Raw genomic sequence first — 14492 nt, forward strand, 5'->3', positions numbered from 1 at the left:
GGCACTTCATACAAGTTCGTTCGTTTGGAAAGGTCTATAATCAGGTCATCTTGGGAGATTGTGCATAACACTTTCTTGGAGAATCCAATTTGGATCAGACTTGTGGCATTGGAAAGAGGACACGGAGGGCCACTATAGGTCGCAATTGCAAATCCGGGAATCGACCCGCCGGCGGTCGGGCGAGGCGGGGCGGCCCGGGGTGGCGCTGCTCACTCAGACAGAAAGAGTATGGCCAAATCTCTTCATGTGTATCTTTGCTTCACGAAGAAAGGATTATCTAAATGTAAACAAATAAAAGATAATACAGATTCGTAATAAAATAGGCAACATGTTATGAGTGGGGTATTGCCGCATATACTTTAACTATCTCAAACGCATAAAGCTATGAAATTAACCAGACGTGGAGTAATAGTAATGAAATCCAAATTTCTGACTTTAGAATATCAAACGCTCAAGTCAACATAACTCAATTTTTTTTGTTTTTATGGTTAAATATCAAACGCTCAAGTCAACATAGTTTTCTCCAATTTTTTGCACGAGTCTAGATTGATGAATTTGAGTTTTTTCAATTTCTCCATTGAATCTGGAAGCACCCTCAAACTTTTGCACAAACTAAGATTCAAGTATCGGAGATTTGTCAAATTCCCCAAAGAATCCGGAAGCATCTCCAAATTTTCACAGCCAACCAAAGCGATGTGTTGGAGATCTCTCAAATCCCACAACGGATCTGGCATCCTCGTTAGACGAGCACTTTTCACTACAATCTTTTCGAGATGCCGCAGCTTCCCTAATGATTTTGGAAACTCTAACAGTGGAGCATCAATATTCAACTGCAGCAACTGCTGAGGTGCCTGCAATGTTCACGTTTCAATAACTAAAAAACTGATCAAATAACAATGATTCTCATTTGCAAATTACAGCATCTACGTCTACGTACCCGATATTCGTCTTCCGGCCACAATCTTCCCAATTCCCTCCCGTTCACTTCTAAAACTCTTAAATCTTTCATTGAAAAAGAAGGCAGGCATGAGCAGCGACAGTCATTCCAGCGGAGCGATATGAGGTTCCTTGATAGCATCTTCAGCTTCAACATTCTTTCTACAAAATCGCCTTCACCTTCAAGAATTTGCAACTTCTTGATTCGGAACATCTCCTTACTGTTTAGTAGTTCTTCTAATTCTAGCGATTCCTCAGCGTGATCAGTATCTCTAGCGATATTGGACACAGGGGCCATTCTAATTCCGCGCACTTCTATTGTTTCCTGTTAGTTATTTAAAATCAATAACGATTCATCACATGGTACACCGCACAGTCACTGAATAAACAATATTGAAAGTTGTTTACACGGAAACATATAACGATTGCAGGATTGAAGCACTTACATATAAGGATTGCTCCAAGAGATGGAGAATAACGTACAATAAAACTTGATTTTTTTTTGTTTTTATTGTTAAATATGAATTTTTAATTCAAAATATATGCTCGCAAGTCAAAACTCTTAAAAAATTCATAAGCTCTAGATTCTGAAGTCCAATACAAACGTAGTCTAAGCTTATGACATATTTTCTCTATAGATTTAAAAGGATATCTGTTATGTATCTCGACAAAAAAGCTTAGTAACAGATTTTATGTGTAGTGCATTGTAAGCAAAGTTTGGTAACATTATTCTAGTCATCATACATTTAACCTGGGTGGCCAAAGTCATGTGCCGACCTGCCTCGTTTCTTCCATGTCTCTTTCTTTGTCGCAAGTTCCTCCGGAGAAAACTTCAGTCTGATGATATACAATTCCTCCATTTTTGCTAGCTTGCAGTGAATGGTTGTGACTTCCATCTTTAACTCACATTGTAGCATGTCAAGTTTTCCTTCTATAAGATCAAGCTTCGAATTAAGATTAAACTGCAATGAGTTACAAGCCTTCTCCTCGGATTCCTGCCTTGTTTTATATTTTGTTGACTTGAGCGTTTGATATTCTAAAGTCAGAAATTTGGATTTCATTGCTATTACTCCACGTCTGGTTAATTTCATAGCTTTAGTTAAAGTATATGCGGCAATACCCCACTCATAACATGTTGCCTATTTGATTACGACTCTGTATTATCTTTTATTTGTTTAAGTTTAGATAATCCTTTCTTCGTGAAGCAAAGATACACATGAAGAGATTTGGCCATACTATTTCTGTCTGAGTCAGCAGCGCCACCCCAGGCCGCCCCGCCCCGCCCGACCGGCTGCGGGTCGATTCCGGGAATCGACCCTCCGTCGGTCGGGCGGGGCGGGGCGGCCCCGGGTGGCGCTGCTCCATTGGCAATAGTAGCAATTGTGATCCATATTGCATTAATCATTTCATATAGAGATCTGTAACCTGTACTATCGATTCCATTAGTAATTGTCCAAGTTGATCCTAACTCAAACAATGGAATCACAGGGCCAGCATATGCAGCAGTTAGAACAGTCCCATTAGGCTACATCTAGCTTGCAATGACGGCTGTACGCCCATTCCTTGGATCTGCACATTCCCACTTCCACTGTCCCTGATCTGTATGTCGAAGATACCTTGATCTATTTCATTCTGCTACGCAGCCCTGTTCTGAAATCTGGGTCCGAGAACTCAGACAGAGACAGATAATAGAGTATCCCTGATGTAATGTATGTTGCTTGTGCCAACGCAAAAATTCTGAGCTTATATCACGCCTATAAAGGAGGAAAATAAATCCTGTGGGTTACGTAGATCACGTTTGCATGAGCACATGGTTGTTGGTCAATGCCACTTGCTCATTGTCCGTCAAACGTTACACTTTCATAATTCATCACAGCGAATACGTATAAATCTTCTTCTTCCATTATCATATATATATATTTTCAGATTTAGGTTTGGTTTTATTGAGTTTTATGGTCAAATCCCACACACAAGGCTATTGTATACTTCACAGCTGTTTTAGGCATGAATTTTTTAGGAAAAAAAATTATCATTCAGATACAGAAACGCTTTCACTAAGTAGAGTGAAAAATTTCCACATGCTACTGATTAGTTTGTAGAGTGAAAGAATTTGGACATGTTGTTTGATGTGTCATTGGAATTGTTCAATTGGAGACCCTCATGGATTTTGGATTTCGTGAACTATTTAATTAGGTTGATAAGTTTATTTATATTTAAAAGAAGGAAAATTTGGAATTTATTAATATAAATATTACATGTATATTTGAAATTTGATAAAGATGAATATTTTTATTGTTATTATTAAATTTATTAATATAAATATTATATGTATATTTAAAATTTGATAAAATGAATATTTTTATTGTTATTATTGAATGAAAAGTTATGGTTAATTTTATTAAGTGTTTTTTTTTGAGAATTTTTTTAATATATATATATAAAGTTTAAGTTTAGTGAGGTTTACTAATAGGCATGCATGTCAGTGAGATTTACTAATGGAACTATTTTTGGGTTGATAACTACTGATTCCATTGTTTAAGTAGGATCCTAACTCAATTTGGACAATTACTAATGGAATCGATAGTACAGGTTACAGATCTCTGTATGAAATGATTAATGCAATATGGATCACAATTGCTACCATTGCCAACGGAGCAGCGCCACCCTCGGGCCGCCCCGCCCGACCGGCGGCGGGTCGATTCCCGGAATCGACCCGCCAGAAGTCATACAGTTTTATATGGTTTTGTGCATAGCACAGAAAAATAACATGAAAGTTTGAAACTACGCGTCGTATCTTTGTGTACTGATTCCGAACTATAATCGATCTTTGAACTTGGTTGTTCCTATTATAATATCGCAAATTCATTTTATTCCCACGTTGCCCGCCCAAAGCTTCATTGCATAACGAAATTTGCTCCTTTGTTGATTGACGGGTTGTCCTTTTCAAAATACGTGGTGTATAACACCATTGTAGATGGGTTTGGTGTACCGCAGACGACGAGATCACTCAGAATTCGGACTGGGAATTCGAAGAGTCAACTTATGGTTTTTCTGTTTATTTATGTTATAAAAGAAGTGGAGCATTAACAAAAGTAACTTATGATTTATTGATTAATTTAATTTATATAAAATAATAGAAATTCAAAGAAACATACGTACAGGCTAGGATTTTCAAATCTAAAGCAACCAACGGTCTCAGCAACTCTCAGGTCGGTTTGTCATTTTAACACACAATGTTGACAGGTGGGAAATTTTGTTGCACGTATTTGACTTGGAAATCACCCATTTAACCCAAATAATAATGGCAACATAGTTGAACATTCATATATGAAAATCATAGCATTACATAAATAAGAAAGGCATACTTATTAGTGGATTGGAGAAGCAATTATTTATATACTCTATCTGAAACCTTGAAACAATACTATAGAGTTGTGTCTCATCGATTAACACAATCCCAAAATTAGTGACATTATGCCATTTTTCTTTTAAATACGATTTATAAAGCAAATGATGTGTTTACTCTTTTTGAATAATCACATCGGAATTAATGTTACATGGCTCCCTACTCATCAATGTGAGTATAATATTAAATAAAACACATGTTTAAAAATAAGGTCTTTACATTTATGTGTTGGAAAAAATGCATTTATTTGTTAGTATGTGAATTTGATGTATGCATATGAATGTCTAGCAAAGGATAACATTTTATATTTGAAATTTGAGAAAACACTGTTACTTTAGCATTCCCGAGTGCATTTGAAAAAATTTAAAAAAAAAAAGGTCATGCTCAAAAGGAATGAAAAGTTGAGCAATTCAAATTCCAAGAAATGTTTCTCAATGCTTGCATATCCATATTCTATATCTAATACATGGACCATACATGGGGATTCCTCAATCAAGGTTGAATACCATCATATTTTCTAATTATTACGATTATCACTGTTAGAGTGAAGCGGGGCTTCTAATTGTTGTTCTGACTTTTTCTAATAAATAAATAAATAAATTTGTACACATGCTTACACTGAAGGAAAAATGCCTTAGAAAAGACACAATGGAAACCTAGGTGGAACTCCAAAATAATGGAAGTATATCTTGTAATATTTACATTTTTAATAGAAAGATAAATGTTGTCAAAACATTTCATACAAAATTTCTTCAAAGGCCAATCTTTGAAAAAGGTAATAAACCATGCACTATTCATGTTGATAACTCAATAAACAAACCATCTATGCAAAGCTTGATGTTTAAATGATTTAAGTTTGAAGGAAATATTTACTCATTTTATGCACGCAATCACATTACTAAAATTGATTTCTACACAATAAGGAAGATATGTTAAGTTGTTTTAGATTGCCACCTACTTATCCATATTTATTTAAGTCTCAATTATCTCCTCACAAATGACTCCTTTTGTGATTGTTGTGTCCCTCTATGGTAGTATTCATTGCTCTATAGCTAATAGCCCACAACCTCCCTTGCATGTGCCTTTTGGCACTTTAACTACTTGTAAAAGACTTGAGATTAAGCTATGTATCAATGTAGAAACAACATTTTTACACTAGAATATGATGTCAAACATGTGTGTTCTTATCACAACGGAAGACCTAAAGATTAAGTTGAAATTCAATCATAAACAAAATATCATTACTTAAATATCAACAACAAATCACTCTCTATCCATGCATTGAAAAAACCAAACACCTTTTCTATTGTTATTCAAACAAGTTTACTCCCTCGGGAAGGGGTTGGGGGGTGAAGGGGGTTTGTGGGGGGGGGGATGGGGGGGGCGGGGGCGGGGTTCGAGGGGGGATGGGGCACGGGAGTGTGGGGGGACAGTAGGGGGTAGGGTGAGGGAAGGGGAGGGGGGCCGGGGGGGAAGCTTAGGAAGCTTCGTTCAAACAGAAAATTCAGCTGAAAACAAACATCTAGTGTGGCATGCAAAAGATGGACCACGAAGAAATACAGAGTTGGCGAGTGAAATAAAGAGAAAACACAGATTTGATGGTTGCAGGGAGTACAATAACTTGGTAATCATATTGAGGGATTTGTCATCATCATCATTTTCGGAGATTGGATCAGGTGTGTTACTTTAATTATTAATGTGTAGTGAATCCAGACAAGAGATCTCTCGTGAGAGGAATAAGTTAATGGGGCCGGGGCTTCAATGTAGTCGTCAGGGGGTTGTGGGGGGCGCATGGGTAGGGGCTCGCCCATACTTGCCTAATTGTGCACTTAGTCTCATTATCCCTCACCTGACCTCCCGCTCGCCCATCGACCCGCCTGCCCGTTAGAGGTGGCTGGGCAATTCTGATTATACAAATAAAAAATTTATGGTATATTTTTGTTGTTAATTTAAGTTAATATGTTTTTTTATTTACTAATTTATGTGTTTTTTTTTAGGAAAATGGCATCAAGGAAAATTTCTGTGAATCTTTCTGGACCAAAGAGTCTTAAAGGTGTATCTTCCAAGAACATTGGTGAACGAACTCCACCTGAGCTCATGCCTACAAATATTTCAAGTGCTTTAAGTGATAAGAAGCTAATCTCAGATTGGAAAAGTTCAAAAGAGGTGAAATTTCCATCAAGAGTCTGGTATGTGAAAGAAAGAAAGAGCACAACTGTGATTTTCGCATTGATTTTTAAGTTAATTATTATTTTTTGAAAAAAAAAGTTGTTATTATTATTTTTTTGACATGAAATTCATAAAAAAAAACTATTATTTGACCATTTTTAGTTAATATTTTTGTATAAAAATTGTGATTTTGACATGTTAATTCTGGCAAAAAATTATCAAAACGTTTAGTTTTTTTGTTATATTTATGTTAAAAATGGTTATTTTTATGTCCATTGTTAAAAAATGTTGTTTTTTAGAAACAATTATTTCATGTGGATTGAAAAATTAATTAAGGATGTATAAATATGTAGATTATCTAAAATTCAAACTATCGACTTTCTAATTTAAAAACGCAAAACAATAAAAACCCCCCTAAAAAAAAAATTAAGATAGAGAACAAGAAAATATGAATAAAATGACGACTTTAAAAACTATCAAATTTAGAAAATAATTTTTTACATTTCACACACTAGAAAATTAAAAGTCAAAAAATAGGTCTTTTAAAAAAAGGGTGTGATGCAGAATACTCACTTTTTAAAATCAGCATGAAAATCACTACCATTCTAAAACTTGATTTCATCCTTAAACATGAAAAAAAATTAAAGTTCCAAAAACCATGTTCTAAAAAAAAACATGTGTATTCTGCATCACCACTTTTGAAAATCAGGTCATTTTTTTGCTATCTCTACGAAACGGGTAACAGTATCAGTTCCCGTTTCAAAGTTTACATTGTTATAGGTCAACAACAGGAAAAGCTTGACATTATGTGCCATATTTTTGTGGTTTTGGAAGGAAACTAATAGAGTGCAAAAGTTTGGCAAACCTCGCATGAACATGTTGGTAGAAAAAGTGGTAGAATGGATAAATTTGGAGTTAGAGAACTTTAGAAAAGCGATGCTAAATCTTGATATTTTTCTAAATTTGAAAAATTAAGTAGTTAAACTCATATTTTTTATAGAGACATGGGAGAAGAGTTAGAAGAGTTGAATACCACATTGTAAAGAATTGAAAGAAGTATGAGAAGAGTAAAAAATAAATATCTATGCATGATATTGAGATTAACATAACTACAAGTTCAATAACTAAAAGTATCAACTCAAATTTATTTATAAGCATACTCTACTTTGTAAGAGGTGTGCATTATGTTAGTTTTGTTGGTGAATGAATATGGATCGATCATTGATTAGAGATTGCTAAAGGTGACATCATGGTATTTGTGCTGAGATTTTGAAATGAGAAATTTATTTTCTTATGTAAGGAAGTGGCCTTCATGGTTTGAGTTTAAAAATGGTATGAATGATGAATGAAGGAGGTCAACAAAGTATCATCTTGTAGATCAAGGGTTGTATCTCCTTCTAGTAGTGGCTGGTAAACAATTAGGGGTTGGAGCTCTTTTTAGTGGTAGTTGATAAACTAGGGGTTGTAGCGACTTTTAGGTGTAGCTAATAAATTAGGTAGTAGTAACTTCCTTATAGTTTTATCCAAATGACTTTGTCACAATAAGTAGAAGTTTTCCTTCATGATGCAAATTGAAGAAAAAATTGAAGAATCCATGTGTGATATTTTGTGCTCCTTGTGATATTGATATGAATCGCTTCTTAAGTATTTGTTGGTGTCCAAGTAATCTTATCAGGCAAAGAGAAGCTTAAAATTCCTACAATGCTGATTCACCCCCCCTGTTAGTATTGTCCTAGTTTCTAACACTGTGCTCATTCTCATCATGATTCATTCCAATATTTAAGGGTTGAAAAATCAAAAGGTGGGGATGAAAATCTTGTAAATAAAGGATAAAAAAAACTTGATTTAGTTATGTTTTCAAATTTCCCATGCAGAGACCTTGTAGGTCCCAACATTGAGATTTCATTGTGAATCTAAGTTGGAGCCTGGGGAAAATGTATGAAATCCCAAGCAACTACATTGCAAATAAGTGGATCCACCCTTCGCATTGTGCAAATTGAAGGGGAAAGATAGATGGTAATTTTATATTGTTGGGCAAGTGATAACATTGTGTATTAGTAGGAAATTGAGCAAAGAGAGCTTGCTGGTGTTTGTTGACTCATTGCCCCAAGGTGAGTTTGGCATGTTGCAAAAATACCTCATTTAATGATGACTATGGCTACAAGGAATGTCCCACATTAATAACATCTTGTTGTATAGTCTTTATAAAAGATAAGTATTCTGGTTATTGTTTTTATTATGAGGATACTGTGGCTATTTCTAAATCCTTCTATGGAAGGAATTGTTTTCATAATGCACTAGTTGCATGTAACAACCCCTCGTTGATTTCTTATGTAAAAATAAAATATAGCCAAGGTTATGGGACACGTATTACAAGCTAAATGTTGGGTAAAACATACTGATGGGTATCACTTGTGATTAATTAATGGCTATCGAAATTGGCAAATGCATTGGAAAATACAAAATGGCATTAATTGGCATTTATTTATGTAAATAAAAGAAAATATCAGAAAAGGGATATGAAATGTCATTGATGTGCATACGAAGGAAATTGAAGGAAAAATGAAGGAAAATGAAGAAAATTGAGGCCTCAATGATCAAAAGGGTTCTAAATATCAATTCCTAGCCTTTTAAAAATGTTTTGGTGGATCTCTCTTCTATTCTCTAATTTTTTCATACTCTTGCACACTTAGAGAAATCTTGGAGCATGCTTGGACCCCTCCAGTGTTCACTTGGATTTGGAGAAAGAAGTCAAAGGAAAGAAGTAAAGAATAAGGGAACGTGTGGATTAGTAGCTATTGTTGGATTGCTTTGCATATAATAGGTTGCATGTATGATCTCCTTATTGACTTTTGGATCCATGGTATATGCATGTGATTTTCTGGTTATGTGTTGTCATTTCCATGGAGGATTTCCTTGATTGAAAATGGTTTTGTTGAAAATGCAACAAGATGATGGAGCTTAGTGGAAAGGAGTCGCCCTCACTAAGTGGGCCTGTAGGCTATTTTCGGCGCAAAGTCTATTTTTAGACTTTCTATTTTTAGACATATGGATCATGGTCTATGAGTTGCAGAATGTTGTTTATGGATGATTGGTCATGTTGGGAAAAATAGATGGACTTCTATTTTTGGTTCACAGCGGAGTGATCAGAGTCCATTTTTAGACTGCCAGGCTAAAAATAGAAAAGTCAAATATTATTAGCCCTTAGTAATATTTGGACTCTAAACATTATCTTATTCTCTTGGAGCACTTCAGTTCAAGCTATGGATGTGGCAGATGCAGCTGAGAAAAGGATTCACATAGTTTCTTATGTGTTAGTTGAGCTATTGCATGGAGGACTTCAGTTAGAACTCATGCATGTGAGTTCTGTGGAGTTGGATGTGGAGTTGATGGAGTTGTGTTCAGTTTGACTTAGTTGAACTAGTTGTATTTAGTCTAACTAAAGAATACACTAGTGATGAGTTGTGTGAATTAAATATTAATTAATTCACTAATTATTAACTCATAAAGCAACTGAAGAATACATTAGTTAACTCAGTGCATGGATAGTTCAACAGAGACGGGTGTTAGAGGTAAGTGAAAGGGTGAGTTGTGACTATCAGTTGTGCATGAGATTTTCACATGCATGGATTGAGTAATTCCAATGGGGATTTTGTAGTGGGGGCCAATATCAAGGAAATTGTAGCTTGTGCTCACGTGATTTTCACCAGGCATTGTGCAGTGGAGGCAGGCAAAGCAGCGGAGGAGATTTGAACCTGTGACTTGTTCGGATCTGAGCTAGTTTTGTGTGTAACAGGTGGAGATAGTACTGAGTACTTGTGAGGAGTATTGTACTATGTATTTTTACATGTTCTCAATCAATATAATATACAGATAGTTGAGGGTTTTTAGCTGTATGCTTTCCCCGGGATATACTATGTTGATATATGTGATTGATGCTTCAATGTGCACATGCAATTGTTTCTGAATGCTGCTAAATTGATGATCAATGTAGAGGAGGTTATGTATTATGCATGTATTAGACAATAGTGTATAATTGGGATAATATCTGTGAATAAGTGTCATATTATTCAAAATTTATACAGGTTTTAGCCTTTCCATTCCATTTCCTGTATAACTGTGGTTTTGTGGGATTTTCCACTTTATTTTTTTTCTAATTGGTGCTCACAATTCCTTACGATTGCGTGTTGGAACACACACTCTAGAAGCCCTATAACAACTTGGGTTGAGTTACGAGTCATGGATCATAGGTTGTATAAATGCTCTAGACCCCTTGGTGGATTGAGTTACTAATCCCTAGAGCTAACGCTCTAGAGCCGTTGAAGGTTGTGGGTTGCGTTACTAGTTCCTAGAGCCCTGGAAAACTTAGGTAGACACCAATCTAGTTGGTATTAGTGATTTTTGACCGTGAGGTGGAATCACTTAGTGAGGCTTGAGGTGGTTTGGCCTCTGGAAGCCCTGGTTTTTCTTTTCTTCGTTTATTCCATGAGATCGACATTCATATTTTGAATATTGTGTGGGGGTGACTGGATGAAATAGAGATTTGGTTCAACCTAATCTATGGTCAGGTGGTTGGTAGAGACCAATATAGTTGGTGTTAGTGATGCCCGACTGTGAGGTGGAATCACTTATTGAGGCTTGAGGTGGTTTGACCTCTGGAAGCCTTGGCTTTTTTTTTCTTGGTGTATTCCATGAGATCCACATTCATGCTTGGAATATGGTGTGGGGGTGATTGGATGAAAGAGAGATTTGGTTCAACCTAATCTATGGTCGGGTGGTTTGTGTAAGTCCATGACTTGGTTGGTATTTTCATACGTTAATATGAGACATTTTCTTACTTTGATCTTTGAGTATTTGTAGCAATTATTTTTATGATATTATGGATAAGTCGCTATGGTTTCTATGTTGTTTATCTTCTGGTTATATGTTAGTTATGTGATGTATATTACTTATGGCTCTTGACGTGTTTTAATAAATGTATGAATGGTTGATGAATGCATGGAATAACAAATATTATTGCAACAATTATGAGAGGGAATTAGAAAATCTTGGTTATTCTTAGATAATTTTCAAACTCCTATGATCATATATGCATTCACGACCTCTAGCTTACATTTTCATCACGTGTTTAACGAAATTCCTAGTATGCTTTGGTCAGTCTAAGTCAAGTGTTGGACTCAAGTTTGAATTTTTAGTCTTATTTCGAAGTCATTTATGATTATGAGAGAGCTCAAGAAGTTCTGGTAGTTGTATGAAGGATGATCTGGAATTGAGGCTCATATCTTGGGACTGCACCCTTTGAACTAGACAATTTGGTTCGCAACCGCACTTAGTAGTGTTGTGTGTGCGGTTGTAGGCCTTCAACCACACCTAGGCCTTGTCATGCATGTTGTTAGGGGTTAAGTTGTGGGAAAGGTATCCCCAACTCATGGTTTGGTCACTTAGGTTGGTTCATTGGCCCTTGAGGGTTCCTTTAATCCTGAGGGATGTTGTGAGTTTTCATTTTGTCTTCAATTGTAGGCCCCACTTCCTTAACTAAAGCTTGGAGTTTGGGTCATGTCATAGTAAATCTTCATCTCATGTTTACCTTGTCAGTCTAGAGAATTGGGTAGATGTGTGAAGGGTGATTACAAATTGGTATCGGAGCTCCGAGGTTCAACACATGGACTGGATGGAAGGAATGTGTTTGTAATACATGCATGTTAGTTTTATATGTGTTTGTTATGCATACATTATGATAGTTATTGTTGTAGTAGTGTCTTCATGTAAAGGTTGATGATGTTGATGCTGAGACAATTGATATGTTGATTGCATTATATATATACATATGTTATGCTAATTTGGACTAATTTGTGTAGATGAGATATCCTTGCATCAACTTCAGTGAGGTATGTTCATTATGTTTATATTTGGATTATTTAAAATGGTATGTTTGCAAGAAGAAGAAGATCAATATGAATAGAAAAATGGTGGACTAAAGTTCATGTGATTCTCCCTACTAATCAAATGAACAATATGGTGATGAGTACTCCCTTGACATAGCAAACTAATTGAGAAGTTTGAAAGCAAAGATAGGAATTTTTATGGTGGATAATTACAATATCATTCAGTCATAGGAATGACTTGTCATAGCACAGGAGAAACAAATAGAAGTTAATGTAGTCATCATTCAAAGTTTGTTATATTTAAAGCTAGGGACTGCTTAGAATCATTCATGGATAGAAGGAAAGGTTCAATCGAGCTTTTGGAAGCATATACCAATCAAGATACAAGTTTGACATGGATGACACAGTCAGAGGTGGTAGTTTCTTGGATACACCTGATAGGAGAGATAATCATCATGGGTTCTATTCTAGTTCTAGTTTAGAGAGACATCATCATTATCACCACCACCAGATTCATAGGAGGAGTGAGAAGAAATACCTTCTAGAGGATTTCAAGAAAGGAAAGCTTGGATAACTACTTTTAGTCTTAAATGGAAATCAGACATTTGGGGGGAATATGTAAAGAATGTAAGAGGTATTCTAGAAGAGTATCTAACTTGGAGTGAGTTTGAGAGACTTTTTAGTAAGAATTATTTATTTGAAATATAATATCATGACATGGAAAAGAAGTTTTATGAGTCGAAGATGAGATCTATGAACGATGAGGAGTATACTAGTAGATTCTTGGAGTTGGTTAGATACGTTCCTTATATTAAGGAGGATAAAGAAAATATTCAAAGATTCATCAATGGATATCATTTAAAGATAGGATTGAGTTTGATGAACCTAGGTCGTTGTAGAAGTCCATTATAAATTTGAAGCAATGTTATGATAAATCGAAGTCCAAGAATGATTCTAAGTAGGATTGGAAAGGTAATGAGAATAATAAAGTAAAGTGGGCTAAGATGAGTAAACAACCTCAAAATACAAATGATAAGGAAAATGTAGTGCTGCACAAAAACTTCAATGTAGTTCATAGATGACAGGGATTCTAGTCTAAGGAGAAGAAGAAGGGTGATGAAAGCAAGCCTTTGCAGTGTTGTACTTGTGGCAAGGATCATCAAATGAGAGATTTTACACAACATTAGGGTGAAGACCAAATTTATAGTTTGAAGAGGTACAAACTATTGGGGATGTTGCAAGAAGTATTCCTAGGATTTATGCAACATTGGAAAATAGGTGGGTTGATAATTAGATATCTATTATTGAGATGGAAGGTAATCTTTGTGATCAAATTGTTTCTATTTTGATGGACCCTTGATCTAACTATGGTTATGTTTTTTTTGTGACAAACACCCTCCAAAACTTTTCCTATAATAGAATTTTGGATCCTACTATGGATATTGCAATTAGTTGTTTTGTAGTCGTTTCTTGGTCAGTTGATAAGCTATTGAGTCCTCGAGCTCCCTTCTTGGATTGTAAGTGTCACAGTAACCTATATACACATGATTAGTCCGAAATGAATTCATGAGTGCATTTCTTCATGCATGTTTGAACAGGCCTAGCACAGTCCATCAAGACAATGCCTATGCAATTTCAATTCATGTGGACAAACATTGCACATTTGCATTGACAATATCTCACTTCTGGTTGTGCTTGTACTTCTATTTTTGTGAGTTTTTCAAACTATCACTTTTGCACACCTTCTCTTTCGCAAGTGTCATTTTCATCCCTTTTACTATAATTTTTGCTTGATTTCACTTTAATTAGTGGTTTTTCATGTTATCTTCACTCTAGCACATTTATCTTTCATTATAGTTCACGTATCACAAGTGTCATTCACATTTTTCTCTCCATATATTAAATTTCGTCTTTTTGCATGTGGGGTGTAACACAATGCACAAATCAAGTTCTAGTGCTTCTAAGGGGTAATATTTCTATAAATTAGTTTCTCTTACCATGTAAACATGTATCACACTCATTTCCAAGGTTTCAAGCACCCTACCAGAAGTGTCCTCACGGTCGTCGCAAACTGTATATTTGGTGTTGCACTTGGT

General features: G+C 35.5%; 1 protein-coding gene across 1 annotated transcript; it reads right to left on the bottom strand.

Moving 5' to 3' along the window:
- Positions 1-503: 503 nt before the first annotated feature.
- LOC149162848 (uncharacterized) lies at positions 504-1335 on the bottom strand. Its single transcript, XM_089435294.1, has 2 exons — positions 938-1335; positions 504-851 (listed from the first exon to the last, which is right to left on the bottom strand). Exons 1-2 carry the CDS (start codon positions 1232-1234, stop codon positions 504-506), a joined length of 645 nt encoding a protein of 214 aa, XP_089291420.1. The 5' UTR covers positions 1235-1335.
- Between the last annotated feature and the right edge of the window lie 13157 nt (positions 1336-14492).

Source organism: Pinus tabuliformis, chromosome 5_2 (assembly GCF_031772625.1).
Source record: "Pinus tabuliformis cultivar Carrire ecotype Pingquan chromosome 5_2, CPIR1, whole genome shotgun sequence".
In the NCBI taxonomy this organism is placed as follows: Eukaryota; Viridiplantae; Streptophyta; class Pinopsida; order Pinales; family Pinaceae; genus Pinus; species Pinus tabuliformis.

Excerpts from the sequence above, each read along its gene's own strand:
- LOC149162848 (XM_089435294.1), bottom strand. The coding sequence starts at position 1,234 with ATGGCCCCTGTGTCCAATATCGCTAGAGATACTGATCACGCTGAGGAA. Across the intron at positions 852-937 it reads GGCCGGAAGACGAATATCGG|GCACCTCAGCAGTTGCTGCA; the intron begins GTACGTAGACGT and ends TGAACATTGCAG.